At 46.5% G+C, this 19,923-nt stretch overlaps 8 protein-coding genes across 8 annotated transcripts; 3 read left to right on the top strand and 5 right to left on the bottom strand.

Moving 5' to 3' along the window:
* Positions 1-2,409: 2,409 nt before the first annotated feature.
* On the top strand, positions 2,410-3,511 carry N7478_002654 (uncharacterized protein; the record flags this gene model as incomplete). The annotated part of the gene is made up of 2 exons (XM_056918868.1): positions 2,410-3,344; positions 3,400-3,511. 2 exons carry the CDS (start codon positions 2,410-2,412, stop codon positions 3,509-3,511), a joined length of 1,047 nt encoding a protein of 348 aa, XP_056782026.1.
* A 542-nt stretch (positions 3,512-4,053) lies between these two features.
* N7478_002653 (DUF803 domain membrane protein) lies at positions 4,054-6,516 on the bottom strand (the record flags this gene model as incomplete). The annotated part of the gene is made up of 2 exons (XM_056918867.1): positions 4,054-5,688; positions 5,758-6,516. The coding sequence occupies 2 exons, from the start codon at positions 6,514-6,516 to the stop codon at positions 4,054-4,056; spliced, it is 2,394 nt and encodes a 797-aa protein (XP_056782025.1).
* A 1,874-nt stretch (positions 6,517-8,390) lies between these two features.
* N7478_002652 (fungal specific transcription factor domain-containing protein) lies at positions 8,391-9,383 on the bottom strand (the record flags this gene model as incomplete). Its single annotated transcript, XM_056918866.1, has 1 exon — positions 8,391-9,383. The coding sequence occupies one exon, from the start codon at positions 9,381-9,383 to the stop codon at positions 8,391-8,393; it is 993 nt and encodes a 330-aa protein (XP_056782024.1).
* Positions 9,384-10,395: 1,012 nt separating this feature from the next.
* On the bottom strand, positions 10,396-11,859 carry N7478_002651 (NAD(P)/FAD-dependent oxidoreductase; the record flags this gene model as incomplete). Its single annotated transcript, XM_056918865.1, has 3 exons — positions 10,396-10,678; positions 10,749-11,622; positions 11,685-11,859. The coding sequence occupies 3 exons, from the start codon at positions 11,857-11,859 to the stop codon at positions 10,396-10,398; spliced, it is 1,332 nt and encodes a 443-aa protein (XP_056782023.1).
* Positions 11,860-12,960: 1,101 nt separating this feature from the next.
* N7478_002650 (uncharacterized protein) lies at positions 12,961-14,538 on the top strand (the record flags this gene model as incomplete). The annotated part of the gene is made up of 5 exons (XM_056918864.1): positions 12,961-13,121; positions 13,179-13,620; positions 13,668-13,901; positions 13,950-14,034; positions 14,084-14,538. Coding segments are annotated over 5 exons (1,377 nt in total), but the record flags the coding sequence as incomplete, so codon positions are not given.
* A 365-nt stretch (positions 14,539-14,903) lies between these two features.
* N7478_002649 (uncharacterized protein) lies at positions 14,904-15,617 on the bottom strand (the record flags this gene model as incomplete). Its single annotated transcript, XM_056918863.1, has 2 exons — positions 14,904-15,193; positions 15,254-15,617. 2 exons carry the CDS (start codon positions 15,615-15,617, stop codon positions 14,904-14,906), a joined length of 654 nt encoding a protein of 217 aa, XP_056782021.1.
* Positions 15,618-16,293: 676 nt separating this feature from the next.
* N7478_002648 (uncharacterized protein) lies at positions 16,294-17,147 on the top strand (the record flags this gene model as incomplete). The annotated part of the gene is made up of 3 exons (XM_056918862.1): positions 16,294-16,566; positions 16,621-17,049; positions 17,139-17,147. The coding sequence occupies 3 exons, from the start codon at positions 16,294-16,296 to the stop codon at positions 17,145-17,147; spliced, it is 711 nt and encodes a 236-aa protein (XP_056782020.1).
* Positions 17,148-17,745: 598 nt separating this feature from the next.
* N7478_002647 (putative Patatin-like serine hydrolase) lies at positions 17,746-19,755 on the bottom strand (the record flags this gene model as incomplete). The annotated part of the gene is made up of 3 exons (XM_056918861.1): positions 17,746-18,997; positions 19,056-19,623; positions 19,689-19,755. 3 exons carry the CDS (start codon positions 19,753-19,755, stop codon positions 17,746-17,748), a joined length of 1,887 nt encoding a protein of 628 aa, XP_056782019.1.
* Between the last annotated feature and the right edge of the window lie 168 nt (positions 19,756-19,923).

Here is a 19,923-nt window from a genome sequence, read left to right as displayed (position 1 = left end):
AAGACTGGAGAGGATACAACACACTAGGAGGCAAATGTTGTGACGAGAGCTGAACCCCAGAACAGAAGGGATCGACGGCTTGAATCTTGCTAAACACGAAGGGCCCTGCTGAGCTGGATAATTCTGGGAACTGAAACTGAAGTAGGCACAGAAAGAAGACCCATGATCATAATACTGTCGTACTCTAGGTAGCAAGATTCGATGGAATTGTCTTTCCTTTTCTTTCTCCTTTCGAGCAAATCTCCACCTTCAAAGGTCAGATTTAGGGTACCTAGGGAAGAACTAGAGTTCAAGATGTACGACATACCGCCCCGATTCCCTAATGCACCTGTCTCGAAAAAGAATCATAGAAGCTTCCTGCCATGCTGAAAAGTCTCGTTTCATTCTTGATCTAGAATAAATGACAACCCTATAAGAATATGCTTATTTCCATCCCTCTTATCTACATGCTGCACATGGTAGCCAGTAAATATGTACATACGTACTCCGTAGCCCAAAACTGTCGGATCTAGAGCTAAAGACATGACTGCATCTTCTCCACCTCTTCCCACACCCCGATGTACATGAGCTTCTGCACACTTGACCTTCACCGTCTCTTGTCAGACACTGTCCCCGGGCCCCGATGTCCGATCGAAGAATGTGCATAAACGCAATGTACTGCACTGTACATACAGCATATACGCAGTAGTGTCTCTGTCCTGTCCTGTCTTGTCTCTGGCGCGCATCCTTCCCGCATTCTTCTCTGGGCGCGTGGGATCGCCACATTCTCGAAGCATGCCATCCAGCCCATCATGGCTCATGCACCTGCAGTAGGTCTGTGGTTCATCTTGCGCCTAGAACTCTGGGGTCTGCCACGCTGGGGATGCTGGTCAACCTGATGGAGGGGGTATGTTGCACACCGCTGGTTTCAGGCGTCCGTGTCTCTGTGCGAAATGTCTCTTGTCCTCATCTCTCTATCTAGGGATGTCTCCGGCGTGGCTTGGAAAAACTTGCTTAACGAACTGGCGGTGGTTGGTGGTTGGTGGTTGGTGTTCGACTTGGCTGGCACTGACGGGTTGGGTTGTTTTTCGTGTTTCGGCTTCGGTTTGTCTTGTCTTGTCTTGCTTCTCGCGCCCCCTCCCCCACCCGCCACCATTCATCCCTTGATACAGGATTCAAGCTGGGAAAGATCTGGAAGCTCTTGATTTGTTTTCGTTTCGTGTCTCGTCGTCAGTTTGCATTGAGTTTTATGTAGGCGTGCCCAGTTCGTAGACAGATTTTTTCCCGTGGAAAGTGTGTCTGTTGGGTAGGTTGGCGATCCCCCGTTTTTTCCTGGTGAGTTTATACTCTGAGCTTTATTTTCTTTTTCTGGTGCTTGTAGATGGCTGGAGATAATGCATTTATCTACGCACAGCGGGTAGGTGCCAGTGCCGTCGGTGCATCGGGGCCAGCCAGGTACGAAGTACAAAGCACAGAATGCATTGAAGTCAGATGCGGATTGCAGCAGGCTTCTAGAAGATGTGAGAGTTTGTATGAGTATGGTATCTTGACTTGACTCTATCTATGTACCTCTAGTATATAAAGTAGTTTAAACTGAAATCAAAGCTCTGTAGCATGGTCAAGGCCTGTCTCCATCCATGACTTAGGCAACTCAATATGTCAAGGTCTTGTTACTAAGAACGATCTATAGGTGGCATCTGATATTATATAGATATGGGTACTTCCCAATCCATGCTCTTTGGGTTGATTTCGAATACGGACAATGCTTCGAACGACTTGCTTTAAATATCAAGAATATACTGGCGATGTGAGTGTCTTTACTATCTTTTTTCCTATTTAGATGCTTAACAACACAAACATCAGGTGGGCATACATGTATAGTATCAATGAACTGCAAACTTGGCAGTTTTTCAATTCCCAATGTGAATGTGTATTTCAACGTACACGTCTATCGTAGGAGATGAAACTAAATATCTTGAAGTTCATTGTAGCTTTAAATTCGTTCGATAAATTGACCCGGTTGATATATATAGATGACACAACTCCGAGTCTCGATCGAGCCATTTCGACAACACAAAACTTGGAATGAGATATGAATCATTCAACCCTTTCTGTCAAGTTAAACAGCTCCAATACTACTCTAAATAAACTATTTTCCAATTGAAAATTGAATGAAACCAACAAAAGCCCCTCCATTCCAACCGGCGTTGCCACGTGATGCAAAGTACCCTATCCCAAAACAGCAAAATCAAAACATATTCGAACCGTGGTTCAAGGTCCTTCCGAGCCAACATGAAGTCAACTTCACCCCACCTGATGAAAATCAAAGCAAAGCTCCTTCCTCAGAAACCCGCACCGATCCCAAACCTCCACCCGAAGACAAGCGCAATTCTCCCGATCCTACCATTCTCCACACCATAGATACGAGTCATGCCAACGGAAACCAAACCGCCCCGCAAACGCCCCCCTTCCCCGCAGAATTGGAAAAGATTTGACGCATGGAGCTCCGCTTCCACAGGACACCAGAAACACCGCGCTGCGTATGCCGGGTCAGTATCATGGAGGGATACCCGGTCACTGAAGCTTGAGCGACAGCTTCAAATTGGAGATTGCTTGCGCGAGGAAGACCATGCGAACTCTGCGCAGACGTTGGCGTTCGATGGGATTTGCGCATTGCAATCGGTTCATGAGGGGAATTTAGAGGACGAGAAGAGTCCCGCAGAGGACATCCTCAAAGACAAATCTGTTGAGGGTCCCGGGGAATGGAAATGGGTTACAGATGCGGAAGCTAAGAGAGCTCACATGGGAGTGAAGGATATTCGCAGTTTCATGGGTGTTAGCAAGCGGAAAGCCGGAGATGAACTAGTGAGAGCGGAGAAGAAGAAAACGACACCGAGTCACCATGTGAATCGATTGGATACACACCGGGATGGACACAGAAATACGGACAGATATTCGGATTCGAGGTCTGGTCCTTTAATCGAGACTGCCCCGAAAATATTACCCTCGACCTTGCCACCATCTATCAAGCCTAGTCTGGATGATCAAATGAATTCTGCATCTAGCGCTATCTCCATCTCTACGTCGGAACACGTTCCAAAAATATTCGCCGGCATCACTGTCTTCCTCAATGGCTCGACTCTCCCCCTTATCTCGGATCATAAGCTCAAACAACTACTCGTTAAGCACGGGGCGCAGATATCTATCTTCATGGCGCGAAAGACAGTATCCCATATGATTGTCGGACAACCGAATACTGGTTCTGAAGCTGCACACGGTGCTGGTGGTGGTCTTTCTGCTCGAAAACTGCAACAGGAGATCGCTAGGGGTGGATGGAAAGGCGTGAAGATCATCAGTGTTGAATGGTATGTTTTGTTCCGCTTTTTTTTTAATTGACTCATATTTACCTTTGATTACTAGGGCTTTGGAGAGTATTAATGCTGGGAAACGGCTTGCTGAGTTTCGGTTTGCAGTTTTGAATGTTGCTCAGAAGGGACAGAAGAGTGTTGCTGGAATGTTGGGGTTTCAGTGACTGGACTAAATCGTCTTGAGCGTGCTGAGCATATTGGCGTCTTTTCTTATTTTTGGGTTTCTTTTACATATTGCATTTAGTGTGGCGTTGTACACGGCATTGCATAGCATGGCGGCTTTCTGCAGGGTTCTATGGCGTTTGAGATGACACCGGGATGTGCATGAATCATCACTTTGATGAGACAGATCCTTGCTCGCATTTATGAGAATTGAATTTTTTTTAAGACAATCTTTTTTGACTCTAAATTACAGAACCTTGTTCCTGTCTTCTTGATACTACGCAAGAGTTATTGGGCATTGGCTGGAAATTGAATCATAATATTTTCATTATCGTCATCTGTCATGACATCCATATTCATACATAGTGTGTTATGTCCTAGCCATCACCATAATAAAATAATATATACAACAATAAGCGGTTGGAAAGTTCCACCGAAATGGAAGGAAATGTTGAACCATCAGAAACGCCGTAGTAAATACAAAATAGCACTTATGTCCAGATCAGAAAAAGTCGTACAAAATTAGATCTCTTCAGACAAAAGCTCAGTCACGACCGCGGCCATGGCTATGGCCTCGCTCTTCATAAGTATCACCGTCATTGCTGCTGATTTCGGACATATGCCGACGCCAGCCACTGTTTTGACGAGAAGGATAGGAAGGACGAGCAGTTGTGTTGTCTTCGTCGTGGCCTTCTGTTGAAGAAGAAATGGAGGCGACGCCCATATCGGAGGAATCCGATGAGACAGTTCTCACTCCGAGAGTTGTCTCATCAGGCAATGGAGGCAGTGGGTTAGGACGGCGGTGGGTTGAGAAGGAGGAGTAGGCGGGTGGAGGAGCGTTGCCGTGTGATGAGTTTGTTCGGGTACGGTTGCGGTTGCGAGAGCCTGGTGGCTGCAACTGTACACTCTCGTACTCATCGATATTTTCTTGTAATGTGAGTTCTCTCCGTGTAGATGGAAGATAGTAGGGGTTGGATGCAGAAGCACCCGGTGCAGAGTAGAGGGCGTGGTGGTTATCCTCGTATGGTGGAAAAGCTGCTGTCGACATGCTAGACACGGAGTCGCCGTGAGGGCGACTAATTTGCAGAGGCTGCGGCTGGACCTCATTCATCTCTGACTCGCTGCTTGACCAGCGTTCTATTTTCTCTCCGAGGTTCTCCTCAGGCGGCGCGATGCGAGAATCTCCTTTCACGAGGCCAAGTTGCTCTTCTTCGGTTCCATTGTTTATTTGCGCGTTGGTCCGGCGCAGAATACCGCGGGGTGGACTAGCATTGCGCTTGGGAGATGGAGACCGTTCTGCTTTTGTGCGGTGGAACATTGTGTGGAAGGAGAATTGACGAGCTGCGTTTGCTGGTGGCTCAAGACCCGGGGTTTCGGCTTTCTCATCGGCCCATGAGATAGATCGGGGAGTGTCGCTTCGCTCACGACCAACTCGATTGGGGGCGTCCAGATGTTCTGGAAAGTTTGCTTCAACAGGACTATCAGTTAAGCCTGTGTGCTTCTCATTTTGTTCGTCTAGTGGAGTCCACTGGGGGTTGAGCATGCTTGAGGCTCGAGAGCGGAAGTCAGTGAAGAACGAATGTCCGCTCTGTTTGGTGCTGGGTCGATGCTCATCCACATCATCTGGGTCGGGGAAACGGGACATTCCGAGAGGGGGAAATGGTTGCTTAATTGAAGGTGTTCGAGGGGTCGATGTACGAGACATTGTTGGCCCTTCTCCAACAACAGTTCTCCGTCTGCGGATGCCGTCCCACTCAAAAATCTCATTTTCACTTGGTGGTTTAAGAGTATCCTCATGCTTGTCATGGAAAAATCGTCGTGCCTCTTCGGTTTCCATGGTGCGACGTGCAGTCGATATGCGGCGAATGATAGAAGCAGCGCCACGGATTGAGTCTGCTCTGGGCTCCGATTCGGGTTCCTCTTGTGTGACAACTTCACGAATTTGATCCAGGTCACCCTTGAACACCGCGGCATCCGGTACATCCTTTGCAGATTTCGATATTTGTAGAAGCACCACACCAGCACAAATCTGTAAGAAGCCCATTATAACAGTCGAGATCTCGGTTGCGGTTCCTTTGAAACCTCGGAACAAAATGGCAGACGTTATAATGGTGGCACTGGTAAACATGACATAGTAGGTCGGGGTAACGAGGGCGGCGTTGAAGAGGTTTAATGCTTTCTATGAAAACATTGGGTCAGTATACTTGTCGGGAAACCAACCATAATAACGACAAGAGGAAAAACGTACATTCAAATAGATAATCTCTGTTAGGAGAGTGCAGACCACGAAGACCAACAACACCCAAAGAAACCACTGCTTGTATTGCGGGTCACCACCAATCCAGGCGATGATAGCTGATCCCAGACCTTGGGTAGCCACAACACTCAATCCACCGACCATACTGCAAATACTGATATAGACGAACATGCTCTTCTTGCCATACCGAGGTCCCACCCAAAGTGCAGTGAAGATTGCACCAATAATGATGATACCCGTATATGTCAAAAACCCAGGTGAAATAACGTAATGCTGCATTTCTTGGATGTTGCTGACGGAAGACTGCTGCGGTGCATTCATGGCAATCACCACCGATCCAATAATACAGCAAAAACATCCGACTTTACCAACAAAACTGAGTCGTTCCTTGAGAAAGATTGCCGATAAGATCGTTGTGATGACTACCGACAGCGCACCGAGAGGAGTCACCAAAATAGCATCGACAAAAGCATATGCGACAAAATTACAGATCTCGCCAATAATCATCAAAGTCATTCCAGTCCACCAGAAGAAGTTCTTCAGGTATCCATAACCCTCTCCTGCCTCTTCATTGTACTTGACATTTGCTCTGAGAAGACCCACCTTCTTCAGAACAAATGATATTCCAATGAAGACACCTGATGCAACTGCTAAGGAAACTCCGATGGCCTTGTAATAGCTTGGGCGACCGCTCGAGTCGTCAGATCGAGCGAGGAGGGTTGATGCATGCGACAATGTATGAGCATCCATGGTGAACGAGGCGATTAGGAAGAAGTTGAAAAAATAAACTAGACGAGAGTCACCCTGGCCAGCCGTGGGAATAAGACTCGAGTCGCAAGGATGGAGTCGTCCGAAGACGAAACTCGGCGACTACCTGAGACACTTATTCAGGCCACTTTGCACAGCCGGCGTCACGCCTTCGAAGCTTATAAGGTAGGAGTGACGTTGGGGGTGCTATCCAATGGAAATTGGGCGAGATCGGGAAAGCGATCGAGTGAAAATCGAGGTTGTGTTGTATTTGAATATATCGAAGAAGATTTTCTTCGAAACTCAAATGAATGAAGATGATCGATCGATATTGGGAATGTTTCTGGAAAACCACGAGTCAGGAGAGATAAGGGCGGGGCGATTAACGTGGAGATGCGTTGCCGCGGGCGACCGTATCAGTACGACGGTTTTGTGTACTCTGTGTGAGGAGTAATAACACAGAGAGGAAGATAAAGAGTGAGATGAAAAGAATAAGAGTAAGCTTATGAGAGAAGAAAAGAAGAAAGTTCTTAAATTCAAAAAAGAGAAGACAAGAAATAGGAGAAATAGGAGAAGTTTAGGATAAAAACAAAGATGGCTGGTTGTGGGGAAAACTGTAACAAGTTTCCAATCAAAAGTGGGGCGAATCGAGTATAGTACATGGACACTTGGACCCCCGTGGCAAAGAGAAAAGAGAGTTCAATGTTGGAAGGTTCCAAGGAATATGTAACCTTATATGTACATGACATCGGCTCTACTAATTTAACTGAGAGGAAGGAACATTGAAGGTGCGTAGCTCATCAGAACTAATGGGTGGGGCCCTGTAAGAGTCTCGGCCAATGAGAGTCCGGTAGCTCTTTTCCTCAATCCATTTTATTCTTCTTCGTCTTAATTTCTTTCCTCAGGTCAAATATATGCCAAACAACTAACATGAATCTTCATTTACATCGGTTCTAATAAAAAGCTCAATCCGTAGTCAAAGCTTGGAGGACAACCCGATAAGATATCGCCTTCTATACCAGAAAAACTTGAATATCTTCCATTATGGGTTGAACCGATATCCATATTCGATTCAATAGATGGTGCCTGGAAGCTCCAAGACACATCTAGTGCCCAGGGGCACGCGAGAGGGGGCTCGTAGTTCTCAGCCCGGGTCCGCTCTTTACTAGTCGCCTCTAGATATTCTTCGTTAGTATGGGATGCGTCAATTGAATTGATACTTTGCATTTCAGGCCTGAGACCCTTCAATATTTTGGAAGCGGCTGTATCGAATGCATCTCGCTTGCCTCGGAAAGCGGGGAAATGCTCTACCATGCCCCATAGCACAGATGAACAGGCGTGAACAAGGGACTGAAGATCGGCGAATGGAATGTGCGCTCGTACTCGTGACGATTGAACATAAGCAAATATAAGGCCAATACCAGCGCAAGAAACATTTTCAACAGCTTGCCAGTATATAGTCAAGGTATGATCACAGAAAAAAAGACGGTAAAGCTCAATCATCCTTCGTACTGCATTGACCATGACGATTAATTGTGAACCTGAAGGCGATGGTATGCTTTGAGATGGACGGTACAGATAGAAGAGAGCTGTGTGATATGAGACTTCAAGCCTCTCAATAGCACCTTTTTCATGGTCTGTAAGGTTCTCAAGTCTTGGAATGTCTTTGTTCCATGCTTCAATTCTTTCATGCATACTGGATTGCCACTGGTCAAGTTGAAGGGCTAAATAGTGGTGCGATGATTTTTCATAGAGAACTGTTTGGATTTCAGACTGGATTAAGCGATAGCGAAGTAAGTGAAGGCTGGTGCATTTGGAATTAGACACTGGACTATCGGAGGCTGGTATCGGTTGATTTGGTCTAATATGCGTGTCTTCTATATGACTAGGAAACTGTGAGGCTTTAGCATCGAGACCTTTATTGAAGGGTTTTTTTTTGCAAGTACCTCCGCTGAGATAGCACCATCTGACAGAGACAATGGCATTGACAACATCATTGAAATATTTCTATCCATTGCATATGCCACCCAGAATGCTCGCCTCATATTGTCAAGAGTGAAAAAGTCCACTTGGTCACGGAGAGCATCCTGGTGTAGTCCAAGCTCTACTGCAACACGAAGACCCGAGCCAACAACTCTCCACGCAGAGCAAATGGTTGGATGATAATAAGAGTACTGACCTAGGAGAAGGAGTGCTTGAACTCCCTTCAGGCCATCTGGTAGACCGGCTTCATGGAGAGAATGGATTGCTAGACGGTGATATCGGTCCGCCAGCCAGGTTGGAATGCGTGATTCTTGCTTATGTATTGAAAGAATGGCAATTGCAAAAACCTCAAGCACGAAGAACACAGCAATCCTGCTTTCTGTGGTAGTATGTGTTTCTTTCAATTTTACTATGCGGGGCATGCTATAGACAAATTGAAGTGTTTCTTGAAATGAAGATTCGTGCAAAAGGGGCATGCCAATGCTCGAGAGACTAAAATATATGCTTGCCAAATGTTGAGCAGCAGGCTCTGTGGGAAGTGAGACCGGACTAGTGTCCAAATCACCAACAAGAGCCGCGGGGGTGAGCAGATCCATACTATTCTGCGAAGGGGGGTCATTCTGAGCGCGTGTGGCCATCAGAGTGGAATTTATAACATGTTCCAGGAAAACTTTAGAAAATGAAGGTTCAGGTGCAGGTCTACCTTGGGTCCTTCGCAAGAATTCCATAGAATATGAGCTTGCATCAGAGACAACAGCCGACGACAGAAGCTCGCCTGTCAGGGTAGTAGCTGGATTCTCGTCTGGTATTTGAAAACCTGAAGTTGAAAAGCCGCCTGGTGTCAACTCGGCGGCTGGAATAGTGGGTGAAGAGTTAGAATCATGCATATCGACATTTTGCGCGCGTAGTTTTGACTCTAAGTACGCGACTCTTCTTTCCAAGCCGTGTACATAGCTGAAATATGCAAACAATAAGCAATGGTCATATGTGAGGAAGATTGGGATGGGGTAAAACACGGAAAGTTTCCCTACCTTCTTGGAACTTGCTTGCCAGCGATGCTGTCATATCTCATACATTGTACTCCAGCTGAATCGCAGGAACGGCATTTCTTTGAATAGTTCAGCACTTGCCTCCAATTCGAGCCCATCTAAATATGGGAATTCCTTCACGCCTGACCTGAAGTACAACGAACGTACCGGTAGTTTCTGATCACATCGCTTTTTCCTCTGGTGACAGCGGATACAGGCTGTAGTACTATTTCTGCCGGAGCCTCTTCGACATTTTTCACGTGGTGACGGGCTTGGTTTCTCTGAAGATAAGACCATTTTCTCTCGCACGCGATAATATGTCACGAGAGGAGAAATGGGCGAGGTGGGAGCCTCTAGAGGAAAGGCCAGTGGGGTTATCACTTTGTCTACAAAAGTGGGGGGCGCCGAGGCCCTGGGAGCAGTAAAATACAGTAAACTGATTACATGTAGCCCCACCCGAGCACCTGGCAGATACCTATAGTGTGGCTCCCGACACCGGGCTGATCCACCCATCCATGCCCAGGTGGATTGTTAGACCGTAAAATTACCGTTTTGTAGGTACCTCCACTCGAGCAGCTCTATGCCTCCAGATAAGGTATTTAGTAAAAGAGACAATATGTGCTGGTCCATTCTACTGTCAACATCAGAGCGAGCATGATTTTGGTAAAGATAGTACTGAGTATATAGATATGGCTTTTTTGAACTAACATAATGGGATATTGGCGGACATGAGGAGGATCTCATGACATCTATGTACCTCAATTTCGAAACTTATCAACCTATTTTTGCCAAGGCGAATGTGAAATCGAAGAAATAGAGAGATTGCATATAAGATCAACAAAGCGAAATGAGCCAAAAATTGTCAAACCACTCAGAGCATGCTACGAGCAAATTGCGAGCTGCGAACAAATTCCCGAAGCTCCTGAGCATTGCCACCCATTCTGGGTGAACTCCCACCGTCAGCTCCCTTGGGAGCATATGCCCATTTGGCAGCTAGCTTCGGATCGAGGTTTCCCATCATGGAATCCAAAACAAAGCCACCGATAATAGGGAGAAACTTCCAGGCATGCGCTGAACCACCTGTGGCCACATGGAGGTCTTGAATAGAGGGATGAGGAGCGATGATGAAGTCCGCAGACTGGGTTTGAGAGAGCCTGCCAGATAAATATTAGATTCAAGGGCTTGGGAGCTGAAAGTGGAGAGTCTAATCGAATAAAAGCTCACCAGCAGAGTTTGGTTCGATCAAACTTGCGATCGGCCAATTGAGGCATAATCTCTCGTAAGTTTTCACGCAGTGCAGCCTCAGCCTCAGCGGGAATCATATCCGTAGGATTTGTCACTATCGTACGAGGAAGAGAGGTTTGTATTATTTTCGAGGGATTTTCTGGATGTGGAATAGAAACTGTATTTTTGTACCCAGCAGAACGGCGGAGGCATTTTATCTCACCCTTGTAAGGAGGGAAGATATTGAAGCCAGTGCTGAGATTTGTTGTGATAGACATTTTGCTCCACTGCTTCACTTCGTTATCAGTTAATTTAAGCCAGGCGACCTCGATAGCAGATGAGCTAACAAGTCCCTCCAGGTCAATGAGCTTAGGTGACCAAGCGCCCGCGGCAACCAGGGTCAAATCGGCAAGTATGTCCTTGCCATTTGCTAGAAGAACTCCTCTAGCGTGCCCACCTTCTTTGAGGATCTGCTGAACTGGAACCCCACATTCGAAGGAAATAGACGGACGGGATAGGCAACGTTCGTAGTAAACGCGGATGATCTCTTTCGCATCCACAAAAGCATCTTGCAAGTTGCAGTAGCCCCGATTCCACTTTCTTGGCCGCGTCAGATCCTTCAGTGGAACAATCTCGGCGCCTTTACCATGGATTTGTTGGTAGACGGCTTTTGGAGTTTCTGTCTGGATCAGAACAGAGGGGTTTGCTTTAATATTCACAAGACCACGGCTCCAAACATCAAGCATGGGTCCAGGTTCTCCATCTGTCACGAACGACATGCCTTGTTTGAAGTAGTGCTTACTCAATTCTGGATCATTTTCGAATTCATGTTGAGCTTCCTCGGCCAATTTAGCATACATTGGATCCGCATAGTCTGCCCCAATTTATCAATAAATATCTACTTGCTGAAGTAGAAAATCAAACAAAACTACATACCCGCGCGTATGCATCTTGTAGTGTCCACGCTACTTCCATCCTCAACAGGAGGCGTAGCCCGATCGACAATGGTGATTTGTGTGGCAGGATGACGGTCGGCTATTGCGAGGGCTGTTGACAGGCCGAATATGCCGGCGCCGATGATAACCACAGACTGATGCTTGAATTCGCTCATCTTTTTGTGAGTCAATGTTGTGTTTGGGCAAGTCACTATATCAAAGCGCATAAACAATGGACTGTCAACGGATGTAATAATAAACTTATATAGGCTAGATCCTAAACCAAATGATTGCTCATTCGTCCCCGAGCTGAGGAATGGCACAAAGGTATGTCGGTATTTGCCGCAAATTCCTCTCGTCTACAAATTTCACCTTGAAATTTGGTTTGAATTAATCTTTGAGCTGGATATATTCGCTTGGGCTGGCGATAAAATAAGAAGCCATTCCATGGGAAGTCGGTAAATGCCGACAACTGTATACACATTGTCACAATACACCGAAGAATTCACTTCGAGGCTAGGAGCAAAGTTCATTGGAAGAATCCTGGTAGTCAAATTAATGGCAAACTATCTTTGGGAATTAGCTTGGCTATGGGTTTTAATTTAGCTTATGAAGGACTATATTGTCCAATAGTGACTCTAATGTTGGGAATTATCCCACCTTAATGCCAACTTTTATTTACTTCAAAACTCACATCCGTATGATATCGGATCTACCCCGCTCCAATCACAATTGGCGGCGTTTGCCGACATACGGGTTACTGATGGCTTCCCCATCATCCTTTAAATATCAGCCACCTGATAACTCTAGATAAAGTGTATAGGGTGTCTAGAAGAGACAAATCCCGGGGAGAGAGGGGAAGAGGTCAGATCCAATAGCAGTATTTCGTTGACCAATCGTAAATCTGAGGACTTTGCTCAGGTGCGCTTTGATCGACGACTGGCGGCATTTGCCGACAGATTGATTTACCACTAGGCTCTTTATCAATTCTCGAATTCCAGCTCAATGGATACCTATCCTTCGATAAAATACTATGATAAGTCTAGTGCGGGGATAGCCCAAGGACTACTACGTGCTACTACATGCACCCCCCCCCCCCGACGTGGCCGACCTTGAGATACTATATAGGCGCGGCTTTCCTCTCAAGCGCTAGGAGAGGACTCCATCCGTGACAAACTTAGAATAACTTCAATTCATCACAGACAGGTTGAACTCCAACATTTCTCAGTGATTTTGAGTACTTCCTTGACTTGGGGAGATTTTCAAGTTAACTCTAGATCATCATGGATATTCAAATTAGCAAACGAAGGAGCACTTCTCCGACACACATGTCTGATATCAAAAGTGACGAAGAGAGACGTTTCGTTCGTCGTTTGGATATAATTCTCATGCCAACATTATGGGTTCTATATCTGCTGTCGTACGCAGACCGTACCAAGTAAGCACTATCGATATACTTTTGAATACTTTACTTCCTCTGATCAGTTAAAACCAGTATAGGAAATGCCAAGGTTGCAGGAATGGAGCAAGACCTTGATCTTTCTTCAGATCAGTATTCACTTGCGCTTGTTGTATTCTTTATTTCTTACATCATTTTCGAGATTCCCAGCAATCTGCTTCTTTCTCGCACTCGTCCATCTATATTTCTTCCCATAATTATGGTTTCATGGGGGGTTGTGACTTGCCTCATGTCCCTAGTCCAGACTCCTGGGGCTCTATATGCTGTTCGCATCGTTGTTGGCTTTTTTGAGTCTGGCTTCGCACCAGGGGTTATGCTCGTTCTCTCGTCTTGGTATAGACCGGCAGAGCAAGCACGTCGCTTTTCTATATTTTATTCGGCCGCTGTTCTCTCAGGCGCCTTTGGTGCCGTCGTTGCAGGAGCAATCATGGACTCTCTAGATGGAGCTTATGGAATTGCTGGGTGGCGCTGGCTTTTTGTAAGTTGAATATTCATATCACAGATGTATCTCTAACAATCCAATAGATCGTCGAGGGAGCAACAACGATTGCCGCTGCAATAATCGCAGCGTTTATTCTTCCAGATTTCCCATCGACCACAAAACGCTTTTCTGAACGAGAAAGACAAATAGCAGTCGAGCGGCTTGCCAAGGACAATTTGAATGTTCATGCAGAAGGTCAATCGCCCTTGAGCTCTATCAAAGCGATACAGCAGTCGTTGAAGAACTGGCGCACATGGCTGCTGGCTGCTGGCTACACGGTTCGTTGCCCGGGACTGATGAGTGTGAATATCGCTAAATAAAACCAGTCCATCGGTGGATCGGCCTCGATGTCCTATTTTTATCCAACCCTCGTGGCAGGTCTAGGGTACGAGGGAGACATGGCGCAATATAGTGAGCAACACTTTCGTTGGTTCAGAGGATTTGATCTAACATGCAATAGTGGTGGTTCCTATCTATGCTGTGGCTTTTGTAACCGTCCTTGGTATTGGATTTCTAAATGACAAGATTCCAAACCACCGTGGTCTCGTTATTGCCATCATGATGGCTCTCGCCACAATATGCAGTATAATCATATGTGCTGTTTATAACTATACTGCACGTTATGTTCTCTTGATTTTCATGGCATCTGGCTTGCTTGCGTCCAATGCCTCGTCATTGGCATATAGCTCCTCGACGTTTGCTTCGATGGATCAGGAAACAAGAGCAGTCAGCCTTGCCTTTGTCAATGCCGTAGCAAATTTGGCCCTGATCTACGGTGCATATTTATTTCCGTCCGAAGATTCACCGAAGTTCTTGAGAGGGTTTGCTGTCATCTCGGCCCTGGGTGCTGTTGGAGCTGTTATCTACTTGTCAGCCCATATTTCGATCCGAAAGTACCCATACTCCCTAGCATAAAACCTTCAATTCGTTTCCTATAATGCTCCTGGGCTAGATTGGGTTACAGCCAACTGGAATCTTCAAGATAATCTATGAGCCCTCCGCCGAGCTTCCTACTTCCTACTCGTGGATGGGCTGATGCTGAATGTAGGCGTGAATATCTCATGTTAACATTGCAATATGGTGTATTCAATCTTTAAATAATAGTACTTTATCAAATGTTTAGTATCCTCGAAATGGAAATGAAAGATAAGTTACAACTTGAAGATACTAATTACTGGTCTTCTGTCCTCGGTTCTGCCATAGATGCAAACTTAGATACAATAAGATAGGTGCCACAATGCAACATACAAGCTCATAGCCTGGGTCTGCCAGGCCTTCAGTTAGAGACCAAGCGACGCCATGCCTAATCGCGAGACTGCTTGGGTTCCTTGGTCTCTGGGAGACTCGGGGGGCCAGCCAAATTTATTCTGCCCTTCTTGCTTTTCACGCCTCTCTCGCTGTAATTTGAAAAACGTGTACATTCCTCCATTAGGCCCTTCTTTTTTCTTGTATGCTTCTTCCTGCGCTCTTGCCTCTTGCTTCCAAGTCTCAGTGACTTTGTCTGCCACCTTGCAGGTGACTCTTTGACAGTTATTCATCACTATATTGTAGGTCTTTCCGTAATTTGACACTAGACACAGAGAATGTTATTAGATTGTTTAAATCGAAGTGCGGAAGGGGGTTGTCATACTAATATTGCTGATTTGTTCATCGCTCAACTCGGTGCATCCCAACCACTCATAAGTGTTCTCCATTTTCTGCTCGTTTGCATAATTGAAATCGCGGACACATGCCTTTGCTCCTCGTTTGGCGGAATTTCCGTTCTCCATGGAGCCCCAGCCAATTGTGGATCCTCTCGTTTTTTCATCAGGTGAACCACCCCCGGATTGAAGAGCAACGAGAAGAGCGTAGTGGAAACTCCAAGGAGAAGATGGTGTACGGCCCCACTTTATAAGATAGACATCTCTTTGCTCTTGACGTCTTGTAAGCGAGCTCCAATCCCTGGCTCGATCATCTCGCGAAGATTTGCCGAAACTACCCAAGGGAAATGGCATTTCTAATACAATATGTCCTTTGGCAGTGCGAAGAAGGGATGTATATGGCTTTAGTGTGGAGTGAATTTGTAAATATATTAAAGTACCTTCGAAGCTGGCAAGTTTTTACAAGATAATAGATGTCTCGTCGGAAGAAAACGAAGGGCAGCCAGCACATAGGCAGCGATCATGGCGCGAAGTAAAACTCAGCCGCAAGCTGCATGGCCAATCGATATGCATCTTTCGCACCCCAGGCAACAGCTAAAGTAAAGCATCCTTTCACGTAACAAGGCAGCCAATTAAGCTATCTGTATCTAAGCCCCAGGCTGTTTTCTGTCCGCATTCTTTTTCTGCCGATGATCATGACCAAATTCGGAAGAGATCAAAGCACCCAAGCGGCTATGCCAGATCCAGATTGACCACTCACCCATCAAAAACACATCAAGATTCGGAATTACTTTTGCTGGTTCATATCTGAATTCCTTCACTTCTGATTCAAGCCGGCTCAAGTAGCCGGCTGACTTACTGTACTGGCCTACCAAGTCAGCCGCCTTTGAGCCCCAAAACACTATCCACTTGAGTGACCTCATTTTCCTTCACAGCCAACTACTCCGTACTACTCATTTCTTGCGCCTAATAATCTTTACTTCTTCTTATTATTTCTTTCTATTATATTTACTTTCCAAGTGTTTTCAAAATGGCCAATGATTCTCAACTCCCACAACCCATGTCCATTAATACTAATAACGCCAACTTGAATACTCCAGGGCCCAAAAAGAAACTAGCATTACCGGGAATTCAATGGTCAAAAATTCCCGAGAACATTATTCCATTCTATACGTCTGCTTGGAAGGTCTCGTACGAGCCTGTCAATTTACTACTCAACGAACCGGATGAACACAAACGGGATATCCACACCCAGAGGTGGCTGGATGGTATGCAACAACAACTTAACACGACAATTTTAGTGGTATGTTAAGCCTCCATCGAAGCTAATTTGAAAAAGCGTTATATGCCCAACTAGATGGAATGTTCTGATTATTTTCTGGCTCCGCGCCTCCAGAGCACTCTCATTAGTGGTGTGATTACGAGCTCGTTTAGTTGGTCCTACTTTGCCAATTCGGACACTAGACCTGTGTGTTTAGAGCTAGTCAAAGCCTTCTGGTACAGTGCTTTATGTCTTTCCATCTCAGCAATCGCGTGTGCGTCCCAACAACTCGTTGCTTTACAACGTGTCGCAATCTACCCGGATAGTCTTACGGTGGTTCGAAAGCTTCTTGGAGGCAATGGGGCAGCTCCATTGGTCGGAACCAAGCGTCTTGGGTTCTCACAGTTCTATCTTTGGCAATTACCTGTTATGTTACTGTCTGCAAGTTTATATGTCTACATTGCTGGACTGACCATTATTGTCTACTGGGATTTTGCTACATCATTGAAAAGCTCTCATGTGGGAGTAAGTTCTGTTACCCCGAAATCCCATCTCCGTCTGAATGATAGACTAATTTTGTTTTTGTTAGATCATAGTGGTTATATTCTATACAGCGACCTTGATCTTTTCACTTTGGAACTATTTATTCTCCTCCGCGGGTTTGTATTATTGGATTGGCTTGTCATTACCTCAATAACCTTCCTATTTGCTCTTTCTGAAGTGTTGGCTGCAACCTTCAAGTTATAGCAACGCCCTGTCTTGCATGCATGCAGGGTTCTATATGATCACAACCTACTACCCAGTACGATCTCTATAATAACTCAAATTTATTCAATTATTTCATTTCCTAATCGATTCGATTCTCGAATACATACTATACACCATGTGTAGACCCCTCCAGATCTCTCTGATCATAGCGTCGTCATTCATCATTGTCTTCGCGCCTCAAAAGTACCGGGAATGGTTCTGCCCAGGTGTAAATAAAGAAAAGACAAACCTCCTAGAGCTTGAAGACGCCGAGACACCATCTCTCTGACCCGTTTATCAACGGTGGGTCCATTCCGATTCATCATTTCAAATGAAGGGTATCCAGTAAAAAAAAAAAAAAAGCCAAAAGACAAGCGCATAGAAAATCCAAGGAAAAAAACAACTAAGGTGCAAAAACAAAATCGTAAGCCCGAAAGATAAAGAATATCCAGAGTGTGGACAATCACCCGATAATCACCGCACGTGGTAGCTTGGCTTTCGTGTCCGAGTCACAACTGGTGGAGGTTCATCAACTGGATATGGTGGTCGCACTTTACCGTTGCTACTGGATACGGGCATATGTGGCTGGGAAAATAGTGGCGCAGGCATTGAAATACCCCCTGAATCGTCCTGAGCGGGGTATGGAATGGGCGTCTTGGGTGGGACTGGTGGCGGCGGCATATGCAGCCCGTTGTGGTGGGCTACATGGTCTGCGCTTTGACGAGGGGAGCCCTGCTGCTGTGATGATGGTCGGCTGTATTCACTGCTCGGTCGGAAAGAGGGAACTTCGCCACTTGAGTGACGAGTAGGGGAGCCTGGGTATCCATCTTGGGGAGTTGGGTGTACGGGAAGCGAATCGTCTCCCGGTGGTGCAGTCACGGTGACACTGGCAGGCATGGGCGGAGGAGAGCCTTGAGGGGGGCGGGGGAAATTCTCAAGGGGGTCGGCGGGTAGCTCGACAGCGAATGCATGCGAAGGTGGGGGCACCGTATATTGGGCTGGAGGTTCCGAGATGGAGATCTCTTCCCGCTCCAGGTCAAATGACATGTCATCGCGGTCACCACCGGCCGCGGCGTGGTCTGCCAAGCGCTTGTTCATGCGGTCAATCTTGGCAAACTTGACACCAGCATCCAATATCATTTTCTTGACTTCGGACTTGGCCAGGTACCGTCGGGTGTTTGTGCTGATATCCGCGAGACGGTTCCACTCGTTCATACCAAATTCACCCACGCCAACCTCGACGTTCAAACGGTAGTAGTTATCCTGGCTGACATGGCGCTTTGCAAGGCCATCTCGCAACATTTGTTGATGAATATCCTCGCAGCCCTCGATCTTAGTGATAAGTCGACGTCGTGCCTCGGCAAAGGTGCCCAATGCGTCCCCAAAGAAATCCTCCCACCATTCATGTTGTCGGTTATTGGTTCCGGAAGGTCGACGTCCTGTACCCACACTAACAAAAACACCGACATCTCGACCAGGCCACTCGTTCACTACTGCTTCATCAAGAACTTGTGGGGCCGGGTTGTAAGTGCCAGGTCCTTCATCAATGAAAACGTGCTGGCCGATCTGAATGGGTTTAAATGCAAGTCCAGTGGCCGAGGTGGCTCGACCAGCTTGCCAAACTGTGCAGTCGAATTCGGGTGGGGGTTCTCGACGAGAGTCGTAGGAGCGCAAAAATACCACTGGTCCGTTGCGCGGTGTGCCTTTGTAGAGCGCAGTAACAGCACTGGGACTAAGTTAGTTACGAATATTTATGTCTGGGTCAATTTTCGGATGAAACTCACGTCTTCGTTCGATATTCCCGATTATCATAAAGTGTGGCTTCGGGGTTACCCCAGCGCAGTCCATTGACGAAAGCAGAAGTTCTCGAGCTCCCTGTTTGAGGTTGATTGCTGAAGCTTCCACGGCTCATAGTGCGCTGGGGCACTGATGATCCAGAGCTATATGGAAGACTCGTTATGGAGGCCCGGGCATTAGAATTGGACGGTAAATCGTTTCCTTCCGCCTCGAAAACGGTGTGTTCTCGTACACACTCCCGGATAGCCTCTTCTAGTTTCGACGCTTTGAATAGTGTGGATCGGTAAGGAATACCAGCGATGGTCTTATCTGTTTCGAATACTTTGCGAGTCATGCGAACGTAAACCTCTTTGCTAGTTTCCAGGTCAAGGCGTAAACGTCCCAGCATGAGGGCAATTAAACCGCCGGTGCCGGTACCTACGATCAGATCGAAATGATCGCAGGGTTTAGGTATTTGATCGCGACGTGGGGGCTTTCCTTCGCATTCGACGTAGGTTCGGTACATTAGTTCTTGTAGGATGATAAGCATCGAGTATCCGCGGACACCTCCTCCATCTGTTATTCCGTCAGTCTTAACTCTTGATACTCGGACATGTGAACGTAACCTCAAGACTACTTACCGAGAGAGAGGATCCGCAGCGGCGGACCCTTTGTGGTGTCTTTGCGACGCAAATTGGCCGATTCCATGACGACCGCGAGCGTGTGTTGTTAAAAGAAACTGAGACCGTCTCTCAACCTTTTTTTTTTCCTGCAGCGACAATTTACCCCCGGCGGGGTTTAGTGGCGCCTTATGCACCGAGGTCGCGAGACAGTTGGCGCCTGACCGGTCGGGTGCAGAGCGTGGAAGAGAAAGCG

This window comes from Penicillium angulare, assembly GCF_028827245.1.
Source record: "Penicillium angulare strain IBT 27051 chromosome Unknown utg000003l_segment0_segment0, whole genome shotgun sequence".
In the NCBI taxonomy this organism is placed as follows: domain Eukaryota; kingdom Fungi; phylum Ascomycota; class Eurotiomycetes; order Eurotiales; family Aspergillaceae; genus Penicillium; species Penicillium angulare.
Note: the sequence above shows the minus strand (reverse complement) of the source record. Positions and strands in the feature narration are given on the sequence as shown.